The 17,354-nt window shown below is 44.2% G+C and overlaps 1 protein-coding gene across 1 annotated transcript in view; it reads left to right on the plus strand.

The window, feature by feature from the left end:
* Positions 1-725: 725 nt before the first annotated feature.
* PRKX (protein kinase cAMP-dependent X-linked catalytic subunit) overlaps positions 726-17,354 on the plus strand; it is a 150,961-nt gene continuing 134,332 nt past the window's right edge. Inside the window, exon 1 of the mRNA XM_083172575.1 lies at positions 726-2,118. Coding sequence (XP_083028701.1) covers positions 1,923-2,118 — 196 coding nt within the window. The 5' untranslated portion in view covers positions 726-1,922. The remainder of the gene's footprint in view (positions 2,119-17,354) is intronic.

Genomic DNA, 17,354 nt, shown 5'->3' on the forward strand with positions numbered 1-17,354 from the left:
TACTATTAGGGTAGTGGATCTGACCGTAGCCACAGTACATTACTGGCTGGGGACCATACACCCTCCCACACGCCTTAAAGTAACTAACACTATGAACTATCAACATAGTACATCATACCCTCCAACAGTACCGAATTTGCCGGTACAGTACCGTTTTTTAACGGTCTGTACCGGCAAATTCAACCTGTACCGAATGTACCGGTTTTTAAGAATTGACAGCCGGGAAGAGAGCGCTGTCTGTGCGCGCTGTCCGGCTGCATGTAGTAGTCCGTAGCAGCATCGATCCAATTAGTTACATTATAGTAAGCAGCAGCCTGATGACCGTGCCGAGTCTGGACGGCCGCGAGCCAATAGGAGCTCGCGGTCCGGCAGCCAATCAGAAGCAGCTGCTGGATCACAAGCTCCTATTGGCTTGTGACCTTCCAGCGGCAGGAGCAGTGGCGACCTCTCCCCCAGCAGCAGCGCGCACCTCCTCGCTGAAAGGTATGCACGGCAGTGTGGCTGATGGCTGCAGCTCCCCTACACTGACTGGCTAAACTGCCGTCAATCACTTCTGCAAGGTCGCTGATTGCCCGTGCCGCCGCGTCCTTGCAGTCCCTCCCCGCAGGCGGCTGTGTGTGTGAGAGCAGCAGCAGCAGCCGGAGAGTCTCCCTGTACTGCAGCATCGAGTAGGGACTGCACCCTGATTAGAGAGGATAATTCTAAATCAGCAAACTGTTCATCAAAAGGATCAGAAAGGGGGTGTGGCCACGCCCCTTCACCCGTGACCACGCCTCTTTTCTGAAGTTGTACCGATTTCTGCATTTGAAATGTTGGAGGGTATGGTACATACCATGATGAAACAGTATTATTGCAATGACCTGTGTTAACATCAGCCAATGAAAGCTCACCTTTCAGCCTAACACTGCAGTACCATGAAAGCTGCGCTGTCATTGGTAGACGTACACACGAATACACACACAATAAAACGCGAGTGTCTACGAGAAACCTTGTCGTCCCACTCACTCAGGACGCGCGGCCTCAAAAGCTCCGTGCTCAGGAGGATACGCCCAATAGCCAGGAATAAGGGCGGGCCTGGGGCGGGACAGGGAGGGTTCTCTGTCACGCCCCGTCCCTTTCGGATGGGAACTAGCAGCAGATACACGCCCACAGGAGTCCCCGGCCCTCGGATGAACAAGACCAGAAACAAAGCAGAGAGGGGCAGCAAGGAGTGGGCGGGTCCTAGCAGTGCAAGTGGGCGGGGCTTCAAGATTCCTAGCAGCCAGTAGGCGGCTCCATAGAGCAATGGGTGGGTGCTGCTGATTCCGGTGAGCACGAGTCTGGGCGTGCCGGGCCGCGCTGGGTGTGTCAGGGGCGGTACCGGGCAGTGCGGGCCCCGCCCCTGTTGGCATCTTTCCTTGTGTAGACGAGCCGCATTTTGAATGTGCGGGGAAGAGGCGGAGACAGCAGCAAAGTGGTGAAACGGGCACAGAAAGTGGCAGGATCCCGCTACTAGCGCCGGCACCGCCGTGCCCCTAGCGTTACACTGCACGGGGCACTGAGACTCATCCCAAGAGCCCGCGCGGGGGCCGCTGTAGTCCCGGGGAGCTGTGATGTGCGGGGGGAACGCGGAGAGCCCCAGCGCCTCAGACACGGAGTAGACGGTGCGGTGCCAGAAGCAGACACAATGCCGGGTGACAGCTCCTCCAGACAGATCCGTGCTGGCAGTGCCACCTGCCCGCACCGGGGGCTGATCCCATTCGCACAGTGAGACTCAGGATTCCCCTTGTCCGGCGGCCAGGAGCGGCCGGGGAGAGGATCGCCGTTCCCGGACTCACATGCTGCTTGTTACCGGCACTCACAGCGGAGACACTCGCCCTCATTGAGTCTCCGTGCCCCTGCCCATTGTGCCGCTCATTGCCCCGATCACACGCCAGGCTCCGATGGAGGCAGCCGCAGCCGGTTCAGCGAAAGCCAGGTCCGGCTCCAGGAGTGCCGGGAAGGGGAGCTGTGATGGGGGTGTCACCAGCCCCAGCCCTGGGTGCCTCGGGCTGACTGCATGTGGCCGCAGCTCACCCCCCTGCCCGGAGCTGCAGCATCAGTACAAGTTGGATGACTTTGACACCGTGGCTACTGTGGGTGAGTGTCCGGGTGTTCCACCCCTATTACTGTAATACAGTGGGTGAGTGTCCGGGTGTTGCACCCCCATTACTGTAATACTGGGGGTGAGTGTCAGGGTGTACTCTTTCCCCATACTGTAATGGGACAGGTGTCAGGGTGTACTTCCTCTATGTTATCATAATGTGGGTCAATGTCTATCCCCCATACTATACTGTGGGTGTCAGTGTAGTAAGGCAATAGGTATGGTGTGATGGTTGGCATTGCTGCATCCCACCATGGCCCTAACTGTGTGGAGTTTGTATATTCTCCCCGTGCTTATGTTCGTTTCCTCCCACAGTCCAAAAATATACTGGCAGGTGAATTGTCAAAACTTAACCCTAGTGTGTGACGTGTGTATGTGTATACATGTGTTTAGGGCAGACTAGATGGGTCAACTGGTTCTTGTCTGTTTTTTTACTACCCCCCTTAGTATAATATGGCTATGTGAGTGTCAGGATTTACTCTCCCATTCTGTACTACTGTGGTTTAGTGTCCAAATGTGCTCTCATCCCCATACTAATAGTGAGTGTCAGGGTGTACTTCCCACCCCCACACTGTAAATACTGTGGGCAAGTGTTTGGATGTACTCTCTCCAGCAGACATTCTGTAATACTGTGGTTACACTCTGTGTCATCATAGTACATCTGTATGACAACACAAGTTAGTCAGCTCTGTAACACAGGCAGTCAGATATGATCTACATACTTTAGTTTTTATTCATATTGTATTGTAGACTATTATTTAATAAAACTTGAATTAATTTTGCATGTTATTAAATGATGTGTGTTCTAATACACTGAGCTTTAGTAGTTGGACAACATGTCAGTTCCCAGATGATAGAAAACTGCATAACTGAGCACTAGGTTCCACTGAAGTGTCCAACACATTTCCTGTTCTAAAAGAGCTTTGTTTTCAGTTCATCAACCTGTTATGTTTGTGACATAAAGTAATGGAATTTGTGAATATACAGCTCAAGGGAGACTAATCAATGCTTTCCAATCTGGAATTACTGGCATTCTTACATGGCAACTAAAAGTTTACCTCTGGTACTTTACAGTATTTGTGTACATTCTTAGAAACGTGTCTGACAGGCTTCTGTTTAGGCTCAAAACACCTAAAAAGTTCCTTCCACTTATAGTATGATTCTATTCTGTTTACAATCCTTTGCTTGCTTTTGAGGGGGCCTCAGGGGAATGGTTATTTTCTTTTTTATTCTCCTTCCATAGATGGTTCTATGATTTTTTTTTTTTTTTTTATGCGCCACTAAATAAATGGGTGGCCAAATGTACAAGTATAATAGGTGCCTTTATTGCTTGGATGATGAAAATAATATTCAATTATTGTTGTGCATTAGGATATAGACCTCCAATATATCTTTCATCAAGTCATAAAGTTCCTCTCTTTGTCAAAGCTGAGAAGATACTAATGTTCAATAATAAAACTATGCTGTTCCTTAATTGTTCTGCAATTTGCAATCCTGCAGTAAAGTCTGGATGTTTGCCACTGTTATTTTTAGTTTTTTTCTGTGGTAAAGAAACAAACAAACCAAAATTTTCCAGTTGCATAACACCATAGTAAGTACCAAAATAAAATCTGATGTGCATGTTTTTTTTTTTTTTTTTTTACAGCATTTCTTACTGTAAATGTTTTTCTTTCCATATTTACTATTTGTGGTTTGACTGTCATACTTATACCGCAAGTTATGGAAACGACCCCAATTAGCATAGATGATTAGTAACTACTTGCAAATTAATACATGTGGAATAATTGTTTAATACGAAGATCATCTGTTACCATTCTTCTTCTTATGTATCATATTCACTATACTAGAACAAGTATTTGCAGATGTAAGAAATAGTTGGGTGTCTTTGCAGCAGTGGTACATGTTTTCCATATCTACTTGATGGAGCACAGGTGTATTCATTACTGATGGTCACAATGTGAAAGAAGCACAGATGGTTCTTATTCTTTATGTTGTCATTCTGTAAGGAAAACATGCACATGGTGTGTGTGTCCAGAGGAATGGAGTTAAACCCAATACCACTTTTACACCAGAGCCGCGACCCGGTTTATTGCCGCACCAGTCTGGGCCGGGGCTTGGTGTAAAAGGGGTAAAAAAAAGTCCTGTTCCCCGGGTGTCCGACCAGGCAAATGTTCAGGGTCAGAGGCAGTGTAAATGGGTAACCCAATAGCGGATCCCCAACTTCCATGGGGCCGTGTACAACCACCGCTGCTGTGTGCTGTACTATGCACACAGCAGCGGAGGCTGGGAGGCGGTGAATGGATGGAGGCTGGTGGCACAAGGAGGCTGGGCCCAGCCCAGCAGCTTTCCTGGGTGCTGGGCTTGCCACCAGTCAGTCGGTGTCAAGTGGGTCTGGCTGATGAGTTTCCTGGCGATTGGAGATGTTGGCGTTGCCCACCCGGCATAATGCCTGGGGACGCTGGTGTAAAAAGGGAACAACTGCCGGGTCGCATCCGGGTCCAAAAACCTGGGTGCAACCCGTTAGTTCTAGTGTAAAAGTGGTGCAAAAGATTACATAAAATACACATTTTACTAATTTTTTATTAGGCTGCTATTTTTTATAGTGTTTTCATGTATTCCCCAGTGGAAATGGGGGCAAGTTGCCATTGTTGCCCTACTTGAAGTAATTATTTTGGAAAATATGCTTCAGATAGTATGGCTTTTTTTGCTCTCAGTTTTACTAAAAGGGATTTTAGCATTATAAACCCTGAGGTGACAATTCAGGGGAGATGTTTGATCCTGCATGTTCGGGTTTAGCAGGATCTGCATACATTTTTGTTGCAGCTAACTAGTGTTCTAGCACCCTGCACCTTTCAAAATCCATGCAGTTCCTCTTTCCTTCCTGGGGGGTCACTGTCTGCTTTGTTGCTTCTAGTGCAGTCTTGTCTATATTGACATAATGGTTGTGTCTATATCCACTTGTTTTTTTTACTATGATGTGATGTTAGATGTCGTCACAGTGCTTTATCTCTAATTTACGTAGGTGTAGGTTATTTACTTTTTATTTCAGATGGATTGTACCCTCACAGGCTCACCATGCTTCGGGCACAGCCAATTCACCAGAGGAAGGTCTTCCCTCTAGGGCAGGCATTCCCAACCACGGTCCTCAAGGCACACCAACAGTGCAGGTTTTGTAGATATCCAGGCTTGAGCACAGGTGACTTAATTAGTATCTGAGTGATTCTGATTAAACCATCTGTGCTGAAGCCTGGATATCACTAAAACCTGCACTGTTGGTGTGCCTTGTGGACCGTGGTTGGAAATGGCTGGAACTGTTCTCCAATCACAGTTTGATCTGGTTACATTTTACAGTGTGTAGAACTCTTGGGCACAAGACTGTGCTATAAGACATTTGTGGTCTTATTTGTTTTTCAATTTACTTCTGAGACTAGAAAGTAGGGTACTGCCTCCATCCCAGGGGGCCCCACACCGCACACACTGCACCCATTTTTTTTTTTAATACTCTCCGGAGTCCAGCGGCGACAGGAGTGCTGCAGAAATTGCTGTAATAAATGGCACTGCGGACATTCTTAAACCGATTTGCGCAGCGCTCTAGTGCTCATACTCCGCAACACTGCGGTACTGCCATTAGCAGCAGCAATTAATAAATCACTGGAAAAATGGCTGCTGCATCATTTTCCTGGAAATTTGCGCATGCGCAGTAGGGTCTGTAGTGTTCATTCTAGCACCCGCTATGTTTGAAAACCCACGCAGTTCCTGTTCCCTGCCTGGGATGTCGATTGTCTTCTGTAGTGCTTCTAGCACAGTGTGGTCTGTATATCAGCACTGACATGCACACCAGACCTGTGCTAGAAACACCACAGCAGACAGGGACACCCCAGGCGGGGAAGAGGAACTGCGTGGGTGTTCAAAGCTGGCGGGTGCTAGAATGAACACTAGGTCTGAGATCTGTATTGCCACCATCCTAAATATATAGATTTGCCCCTGGCTTGAGTGTGTGTACAAAATGATTGTGATGCCAGAGAAGTACCTGAAAAAGATCAATTGAATAATGGTCTACCATGCTTGCAAACCTGGTCAGCAGATAACCACCTGTGTTCTTGTGCCTCTACCAATCTCACAAACAATCCTCAATGTGATGTGCCTGCTTGACCTGGCCTATAAAGGGCTAGACTTGTGTTGCTTGCCAAATTCAAAAAGCACCATGTCTGCTTAAATTTATGCTAAGTCACAATGCTGTGCTATTAGGTTACAAATCAAATAAATCTTTGCCATTGTTTTATTCTCAACAACTGAGACAATTCCATATTGCTTATCTGACTTTGAACAGTCATTGGGAGCTATGTCACACTGTTCTTAAGTTAGCTGTCTAAAATGTCAAGAGCAGGGCAACACATCCTAAAATATGTGCAGGTTCATTTTGGAAGAATATGTTGTTAACATTAATTGTGACACAAAACATAGCCTCAAAGCAATGTATTTACATTAAAATATAAAATGCCTCGAAGGGCTAAACCCACCATGTACATCGCTTCATATGTATAGCTGTTTTCTCCAGTGGCAGAATGTTACAACCACTTGTGGTACATTCCACCACCCATCGCGACGATGCTAATGAACATATGCGATTAGCAATGCAAAGGACATCTTTACCATTAAGAGCTGCTCTTTGCGATGGTCGCTGGTCCCTGGACTTCGGGTCTGTGCAGAGTTAGGGCTGTTTCACACAGTACGGTTCCTGCCGCACGGTGAAATCCCGTACGGCCAGGGAGCCGTGCCGCACTCAGCAGTTGTGAATGGACACTATTGTGTCCATTCACACGGGACGGCCACGGCCCGGCCGCACGGCTGCAGCCGGATCCCCCCACTGGAAGGGACGGCTGCCGGGCTGTGGCCATCCCTGCCATTATAAAATTCTGAGTGCGGCGCGGCTCCCTGACCGTACGGGATTTCACCGTGCGGCAGGAACCGTACTGTGTGAAACAGCCCTTACACTTGTGGCCATGGGGGATACTGGTAGGAACCCGTGTCAGATATCCCTCACACAGCCCTATGGAGAGAAGCCCGTAGGCTGCTGTGGGGTTACCACTCTCCCCTCGCTCCATCGAACCAACATTTGAGCCCCAGCAGCAAGGCTTCAGAACATTCAGTTCATTTCTTCTTTAGTAGATCCCACCCTTGGGAAGGGTGTGGTGATGATTTTTTTTTTTTTTTACCCACAAATTTTATCCTGTCCTCACTTCCATGAACTCTCATTCCAATCAGAAGTTTAAAGGGCAGGGTACTTAAATAAGCTGTTATAAATTGTTAAAAATTAAATTGGGTTAGGGCATTGTATAAATATATCTTTTGTCTTAAGCTTTGTACACACGGTGCGATTTGGTCACTGAGCGATTTTGACTTAAAATCTCTCAGCAATATAGTCCTGTACTGTTTTCATCAGCGACCAGCGATTTTGGCTGAAAATTGCCAGCTATTCTGTCTCTACCTCATTTTGACTAGAAATCGCTGGTGCACAGTGCATTGTGCACCAGCGACCAGCAATTTTTAGCCATAATCAGAGGAGCGTGCTCCTGCGACCAGCGACCATGAAGGGCTGGCAGTGGAAGCGCGCTCCCAGCGATCTATCTCCCACAGCACATGAAATCACTGGCAATATGGTCGCCCAGTGTGAACATAGCTATAGTGCTTAATTCAGATGATCCTTTATACTCCTGATTTAAAAAAAAAAAAGATTCTGTATTAAATTATGCAAACTTTCCCTTTTAATTGCATATGGACACATTTTTGGCACTTAAATTGTTTCCCCCAATGGCTGTAACTAGTGGGTGCCAGACCGAGCAATTTAATTGTTGTACTGCTCTGGATGAACACACTTTTGCACACCATCCTCTGAGGTGGCAAGCAGAACTATGCATAACATCTGTGGATTGTGGACCCCTAACTTGGAGATTAGATGGGTTTAGCCGCTAAATGCAGCTAAACCCTATCTTCTTAAGGTGGCCATACACTGCTGCGACTTCTCGCTGCAGTTTAGAGCCATCTGATCCATCGCATGAGGTGCTATGGCATGTGACCCAGTTCCGAGTCAGAGGTTGGACATGCATCAGGTCCAAATTTTGGCCACTTTTCACCTGATTTCTTGGCCCTAGTCGGCAGAATCAGGTGATAGGTAGCCAATTGGACTAGTGTACAATTTAATTGCTTTGTCTGTTTTTTTTTTTTTTTTGAGTAATTTACTCATATTAAGATCAACCTATTAAGGTTAGCAATGCATTTAAACACCATTCATAATAGTTGTCTGTCATCCTCATGAGTTTTTGGTATTCAAGTTTTTGTTGTGTATCATTTTTTTTTTTTTTTAATGTAAGAGGACAATTTGGGCACTAAAGATGTCTGCCAGTTATATCCATTCTCTGGCTTGATGCCTTTGTAAGCTGTTAAACTAGACCAGGGCTGGGCAACACCGGCTGTCCATATGTTGATGAACTACACATCCCAGCATGCCTTGCATCAGTTTCAGCATGGCCACATAGCAAAACTAATGCAAAGCATCCTGGGATGTGTAGTTCACTAACACCTGGAGGGCCGGTGTTGCCCAGCCCTGCACTTGACTGTGTGACTGATTCAAAGGTTCCTGCAAAGTGGCGAAATCTAGAATTGGTCACACTACACTTGTTCACAATCCTGAATGATTTGTATATACACATTTCTGCAGAGTAGCATGGTAGTCAGCTGGATCTCCACTTCTAAGTGGGTGTAACGGATTGGCACAGCTTTGCCATGGGCGTGTATGTAGCCAATTCAAAGGTAATGTGTGCAGCCATTAGATGCAAGATCCCGCAATTTCAGATGGATCCACAGTAGTGTTGCTGCAAATGTGTACTGATATTGAGGACAGCTGTTCTAACAAGCGCATATATATAGAGCAAGTGCATCCATATAGATCAGACTGACTGAATACTCCCAAAAACCCCCAGCCATTATTTATTTTTAAGCTTGCATACTTTGAAGTTCTCCATGGTGACATATGTTATAGGTCGTTTTACATGCATTGCAAAGGAAATATTATTAATCTCTTTTTCCCTTTTTAATGAAACACTGGTTCATTGTTATTTTTTCCTGAATGATATGTTACAGACTTTTTGTAGTACTGTCTGTTGTTGGACATTGATTTATTCAAAACTAGTCTTAAGGCCCATCGGAGCGAAAGTTTTGTAAGGTGAAAATGTTTTTCATTTAATGGACCCTTTTATAGGATTTTAACCCCTTCAGTGGTATGGCTGAAAATTCCTCTGGCTGAGCTGCGCTGCAGGAGCGGGCTCTCCTGAGAAATCTCTGGCCATGCCACTGTAAAGAAAGGGTGCCTCCAATGGTTTACCACTGGCGCACCCCCATCCCCCTCTGTCTAGTGTTTTTTGGGGCAGGGGGCTGACCACCGAACAGGCAACCCCCTAGGGTTACCACCTCATCCCTTTTAATTCTGGACACATATTAATTACACAGGTTCTGTGGCAGTTTAATACCAGGTGAAATGGAGTCTTGAAGTCAACCAGATCACAGAATCTGTGCAATTAATATGTGTCTGGAATTAAAGGGTTGAGGTGGTAACCCTTCCCCCCCCCCCCCCCGATACATTGTATAGGGACCAGGGGCACACTGACACACACGCACACACTTATATTGTACAGGGAGCAGGGGTACATAGGCACCAGGGGCACACTGACACACAAACATAAATTGTAAGGGCACACTTTCTCACACACACACACACACACACACACACACACACACACACACACACACACTAAGAGCACATGCAAATGTTGTAAGGGCATATCAGCACACATGTAAATTGTAAGGGCACACTGAAACACACACACATAAGTTGAGATGGCACCCTTGCGGCTTTGAGTGGGCAGGCCCTGTGCGGGATTCCACTCTCAGCAGAGGAGGTGAGCGGCTGGGGGCGGGTTGTTGCTGGAAGAGCTGACACACTGCTCTTCCAGTCTCCGTCTCAAGGCATCCAGCGAAGGCTAGCCTTTACTGGATGCTTGCCGGGTTATTGACACCATGCCATTTTTATATTTGATTTACACTACACGGGAGCTCACATCGGGATCGAATCTGCATTGAATGCTGCTAAAAGCTAATATGCTGCTAATGTGCATTAAATTTCAAGTAGATTTTGCTTCTGTAAGCAAAATCAAATAGAAAAAATAGTCCATCTCCACGTGTACGCACTATAGCTCGGTGTTGTGAGTGATTTTATTTTTTATTTTCCCCTGTGTGCACGTGCACAGGGGCAGGGGATAAGACATCGGAGGGGCACCGTTAACCTGCTCGCTGGCCCATATTGTATAGCTCTGCTGTGGCACTGTATACCACTTGGCTCTCGCACACTCCAAGCATTTCATATCATACCTGTTAATAACAAGTCACCTTGAACATAAAACTACAATTTAGGAGCACTGATCTAGAACAGCACAAAGTTTGCATCTGTTGTTTGTTTCTGTCTCCAGTTATTACATCTATTTTATTTACTGAGGAGTATCAAGTTATCTGAGACATACTAAAACAATTGGTCAGTAAATTATATTAGGTTAGTTTAAATTGGTGTCAGTTTGCATTTCTTAGTGATAACATGTTTGAATAATACTTGTGACTGTAAGTCAAAGATATAGCAAGGACACTGCTAACCAGGTTGAACGCCACATGCCTCCAAATATATTACTTAAAGGAGAACTATGTCAATCTAATTAAAGCTGGGTATACACTAGGCGACATGTGAACACGGCAACATTAGAACGACGAGACTCGGCTGGAGAGCCGGCATTGGAAGGGGAATCTGGCAGCAAGGCTCTTGCTAGCGAGGGAGCTTGCATCGTTAGCATCATAGGGAGTACATAGTGAACAATGTGCCCTATATGGGCAGTATTCAATGAGAAAATTCTCCGTGCATGGAGAGCGTTTTATTTCGCTCTCCATGCACTCTCCGTGTTTTTGCGGAGATTCTCCATGTTTGGAGATTCTCCGTCATGGCACTTTATCCACTATTCAATGTGGCTGATGCTCGCCGCCACTCGCGGCGAGTCTTAACCCCTGCAGCGGACAAGCGTCCGCGGCAGGGAGCTTTCAGGGAGCCGGGGGACGGAAGCAGCCAGAGAGATTAAAGTCTCCCTGGCTGCTCCAGAGGAATGTGGTGGGGAGGGGGGCTCCCCAGGACCCAGGCAGCACAGGCTGCCCCCCCCCTATAGCCAGCAGGGGACCCAGTATTCACTGCACCCGATCGTGCATATTAACGATCGGGTGCAGTGAATATATGAATATCTAATGAGCGGCTCGAGCGCTCCGGCCCCCTGCTGGCTGCACTGTGTAAAAAAAAAAATTTAAAAAAATATTTTTTTTAAAATTAAATATATATTCATGTGCTATAAGCACATGAATAAAAATAACATGCCCCTTAACAGAAAAAAAAACTGATTTTTTGACACCAAAATTAAAAAAAAAAAAACTTTTAGTTTAAAAGTTCACATTCCAGCTCCCCATTAAAAGATGGAGAATTGCTACACGGAGTGACACGGAGAAAATCACTTAGAAAGACGGAGAATATTTCACATTGAATAGGGTTGCTCGCTTTTGGAGAGCAAAATGCTCCGTCCAAGGCGAAAAAAGCAAAAATTCTCCATAAAACACGGAGAATTTTCTCATTGAATACTGCCCTATGTCAGGCTGTTCTGCCAGATAGAACGACATATCACCTATTTTCCATAGTTGCCAAATCATCCCCTTTAATAAAGGCACATTTGAATTACACAGGTTATTGACTAATTTTCAAATGTAATGACAGCTGGTATGGTTGGGAGGTGTTCAAGAGTTCATACCAACTGTCATTACATTTGAAAAGTAGTCAAGAACATGTGTAATTTATATGTTGGGCTTATTAAAGGGATGATCTGGCAACTATGCTATTTTCCCCTGTACATATATGCAATATTTGTCCTGTATAAACAATACTGATAAATGTTACAATAGCTATATGATCTAGTTTATTTGTATAATGGTAAATAGTTGGAGAGTATAACTATGCCCATGAGGGGTATTCATCGCCCAAGAAGCGAGCTATGACAGTGAGCTGTGCCAATAGCTCACCGTCAAGTATTCAACTCCTTTCCCATCACTTGCCGTTTCCATCTCGCTGGTTCCCTTCGGGGAGGTGGAAAAGGCAAGAGTGGCCATTAAAACGGCGGGGTTCGTTACAAAATGCAGAGGACTCGCTGCATTTGTGGCGAACCTCGCCGTTGAAGGGGATCCCTGCTTTCCTTTCACAGGGAGAATTTCTCCCTTACATTAAATACGGCAAGGGTCGGCAAGCGGGTTTGATGGCATGGCTTGTTTTCAGCAAGGAAAAGCCATCCTCGCCATACAAACCCCCGTCGCCGGCCCACATTGAATACTGCCCCATGTCAGGTGAGTGCTTTTACAGGCTCATGTGCTTATTGCATTGATCATATCAGATTGTGGAGGTAAAATTTTTATTTTAAAAAAATGGCCTGACTTTTTTTTTTTTTTCTTTTTTTATGTCCCCTAGATGGGATACACTAGACCACAAGCGTTAAGTTGACACCACTGAATGTCGACATGGGATTCGATCGACAGGGTCATTATGTCGACACAAACATTAGGTCGGCCTGGGTAAGATCAATAGTTAATAGGTCGACATGGGGTTTTTCATATTTTTTTTTTTTGAGCCGACACTTGTCGACAGGTGGTATTTCATGCCCTACCATCCACTAGGGTGTGGTGGGAGAATAGTGTTCTGAGTATAGTGAAGCACCCTGCCATGCAAGGGGATGCGGCGCACCTTTTTAGTGCCCATGTCAACTGTGTCAACATTCGGGGCAAAAAAAAAAAACAACAACAACACGTCGACCTTTTGACTGTCGGCTTAATGACCCTGTCAACCTTACACCATTTTGACCTTCATGCATGTTGGCCTAGTGGTGTCCACCTAATGCTTGTTTACCTAGTTGTTCCAATGATCCATACCCGACCTAGACTCCCGAATGAACGATCTAGCGCATACATACTGATTGATATCATTAACGATATTGTTCAGTGATGTCACCTCGCTGCCACTGAACATGTCATGTGACTATATGTGCAGATGACAGGAGGGCCGTTCACGATATAGGGCCTTATTCAGGTTCAGTTGCAGTTTTGCAAAAAATCGCAAAACTGCAACTAGTTTCTTCAGCATGCTGGTGGCCTGCCCAGCACAGGGAAAGGCCACCAGAATTCTAGGTCCCTCCCCATGATGTGATGCAAAATATTTGCAATCACATTCTAGAAATGCCTAGCTGCGAAGGCAGACGCAAGGCCACCATGTTTTGGCTTGCTGTGGGACATCACGTAGTCTCCATTAAAACGCACAAAAAATGGTCCGTACATGCCTCTGTTCCCACCTAAGAGTGCATCCACTCACTCTGCAGTTACTTAGGGCCCAATTCAGACCAGATCCCACAGCTGAGAATTAGGACTGTGCATGCGTACAGTTATGCAATTATATTTATACACATGCCATTCGCAATGTGATTTGTGATCATTTCTGATACTTTTGCATATACATTTTTTGAATGTTGTGTTTAAAAGAAAAATGTTGCCATTTCAGTTTTGTTGCTTCAGTAAATTAAAGGAGGCCGGATTTGAATAATAATGGCAGTTTTCTTTAAGAAGGTTTGTGGCATTTTAAATGCTGCAGTTGACAGTGTACCCAGTTTAAGGCTATATTGTATCCAGTCATTTTTGTTCCAAAAATGACCATTCGCACAGTAGCCCAGAGATTCCGTCTTTAAATTTAATCAAAAACTTAAATGTCTAGTAAGGCTCTGACTGTATTCTCAGAACACATTTCTAGACTGATTAATATGTATTACAGGAATTATTTTCTTAACGGTTTGTACTTTTGCATAAAGTCTTATGTTTACATTTATCAAATATGTTTTAAAAGAGCCATTGTGTTTAAAGTCTTTGCTGAGATTCAGAATAAAAATAATGAATCGCTCCCTCATTGAAGTTGGCAGCTCTGCCTTCCGCAGTGCTTCCTAAGAATAATTGTAGTAGTCTAGGTGCCAGTGTCTGTCTGTGACCACAGTGGAGACATCCTATCCTATCTCGGGGGTTTGCTATACCTGTATATGATGGAAGGATAATAGGATTTTTCCAAATTGAAGTTAGCTGTATGTTTTGAAAAATGATTATGTTATTAAATCTTTGATTTTCTCTAAATATCAGTATTGTATGGATGTGCTGATATTCCATATATTTTTGTATATTATTTTGGAGGAACTAATAAAATCAACTCCAAACCACTTCATAATTTGCTTGAATGATTTATTTTTATCCATAATAACCCCAAACTTTGAATCTACCTCATCTTCAATTGGATTTTGTAACATTGTTCTGAAATAGTTCCCTAACATCTACTCTAGTTCAGTATCCTCTCCCTCATTCTATTGGTTGTACATCAAGACTCAGGGGCAGATGTATTAAGCCTGATAAAGTGGAAGGTGATAATGCACCAGCCAATCAGCTGTGTTTAAAAAAAATTACAGGAATTGATTGGTTGGTGCGTAACTTCCACTTTACCAGGCTTAATACATCTGGCAGAGTCATCACCCCTCTTTTTGTTGCTCTATGTCTATTCCCTATGCAAACTGATGCTTGTGACATTCAAATATACAGTATTTCTCACATGACGTCTCCTAGCTATCTTCCACCTCCTCATAGAAAACAATGCTTCCTAAATCTCTGCATTTCAAAATGCAGGCCACATCTTATCATACTGTGTATCCACCCCATATCTCTCTCCCAGCTCATGTCATTACACCCCCATTTTTCCTGATATCCTTTGTTTTAGGGGTAGATTCAGTTATACACAAGAGCTACCAAAATATTTAACGACAACTTCTGTGCATTAATTACCGGAGACAGATTCTTCTCACAGCCTATGGAGGTGCAAGCAGAATCTACCTAACCTAATCTGGGTGATTAGCTGATGTGAGTTACCAACAGTTGCTCACCTACAATTGAATATGCTGCTTATGGGTCAATTTAATTAAGTGCAAACTTGAGAAAAGGATTTTGTTTCATGAAGCTCTCATACAAGCGCAAATCCTTGCACCCGGAATTTTTTATAATTAGAGGTAGTTGTGGCAAGGCTGCAAGACTATTCGGTACTTGTGTATTTTCATGTCGGCCGATATATCGGATGCAATATCAGCCAATATATCGATGCAATCTGAAGCAATTTTTGACCTGTTCATAATGATTTTATATAGTGTGGCGAACGCAGTAATCCGCGTCCCCTTGTGGGGCATGCTACGCGCGCCACGCTTCGGGCTCAGTGGCTCGCTGCCCTTGCCACACTATATATAACTCCATGCGTAGTGGATAGTGGGGTTATGAACAGGTCAAAAATCGCTTCGGATCGCATGGATATATTGGCCAATATCACATCCGATATATCGGCCAATATCGCATCCGATATATCGGGCGCCGTGAAAATACACAAGTACCGACTATTCTACCAAAAGCAACCTGGGAGAAGTGAACAAAAAAGTGTGGAAACAATTCTCAACCACAGGAAAATTACAGCTGCCAAGGCAGGACCATATCGAAAACCACTAGTGACACTGTGGGTCGTGTCAGAGGTTTTTTTAAAAGGGGTCAAATAGATGATTTGTTGACTTTTTTTTGTTAATGGTTGAAAAGTTTGGGGTACAGAGAAATGTTTCTATATAAAATGCAGAAAAATTACTTAAAAATGACATCAACACTTTAACCTCTCAACTACAGGTTCCAAAACCTCTTTCATCAGTAGAACAGCTCAACGTAATTTAACTTATTAGAGAAATCACCTGAATGCTATATGGATGTGTCTTTATTGGCCAAATGATGCTATATAAATATGAAACATTCATGGTTATTAATTTGGAGGGGTGTTCTGCATGGTCTCCCAACATTTTAACCTTTTAAAAAAAATATACACAACCATCCTGTATAGTGTGTAGGACCAATCTGTCGTTCATTGATTCACCCCATTGGATGTGCTACACATCCAATTGGACAGTTTATCTACTGATGTAGTGTTACTACATGCAGCACGTAATGACACATTGTGCTGTTATACAATGGATGATGTAGTGTGTATGGTGTAGTATTATAGGGATTTTTCACCATAGTCAGGCATGTACCCAGCTTGAGTGTCACTCCCTCTATGTTGCTTCAAATTTACACCATAACCAAAATATGAGCCTTTCCTATCCTGCATGCTGCCAGATATCTTTCATATGCTCTTAATTTTCTGCCACTTCAGCTACTTTCATCTCATCTCTATAATAATGCTGGGTACACTCCTAAGGGGTTATCATTTGCTCCCAAACACTGGAAAAGAGAGCGTTTTGTGGTTTATTATTGTCCATTGAGTGAGTATTCATTTTAAAAGTACTTTTAATTTATACTGAAATATTATTTATTAAGTCAATCAGTAATACAGGGAAAATAATTCCAGTGTCAGATGTTTTATTCCTCATTTAGTTTCCCGACATTTGTCCATGACCTTTTTGGCTACTGGGTTTTGCTTTAAGAGTTTTACTCCTTTTTTTTTTTCTAGCTGGGAGCCAACCTAAACCACAGTAACCATTTATCAAATATTTTCTTTCTCTGTATTTTGTTTGCTGTTGTCAATAGAATGTTTTCCCTCCGAATACTTAACTAGTTACAAGCCAGTCAACAAGACGGAACAACAGAACCGTAGTGTGGCGCAGTCGGATGTGCATGTCCGAACGGAGCAACAGTCAAATTACTCCGTTGGAGGCCATCTAATAGCTGCTGGCTGCAAATCGCTTAAACTTTCCCCCTATAGGCGAGGAGCAGCATTAGCCTTTTATTATATAGAATATCAAACCACTGAGCTGCAAGTTGAGATACATATGAAAAACCACAAGTTGATAAGAACCACAGTCCTATGTAGTTTACCTTATGTACACGCACACTTCGGTTATTTTTTTGAACGGAGCCAATTAACCAACCAGTGTATATTTTGAGTTGTGGGAGGAAACTCACCCAAGCATGATGAAAATACTATATACAAACTCCACACAGTTAGGGCAATCAAACAAACACTGAGGTCAAACTCGTTGATCTCAGTGCTGTGAGGCAGTAATTCTAA

The sequence above is a fragment of the Crinia signifera genome, chromosome 2 (assembly GCF_055691185.1).
Source record: "Crinia signifera chromosome 2, ASM5569118v1, whole genome shotgun sequence".
In the NCBI taxonomy this organism is placed as follows: Eukaryota; Metazoa; Chordata; class Amphibia; order Anura; family Myobatrachidae; genus Crinia; species Crinia signifera.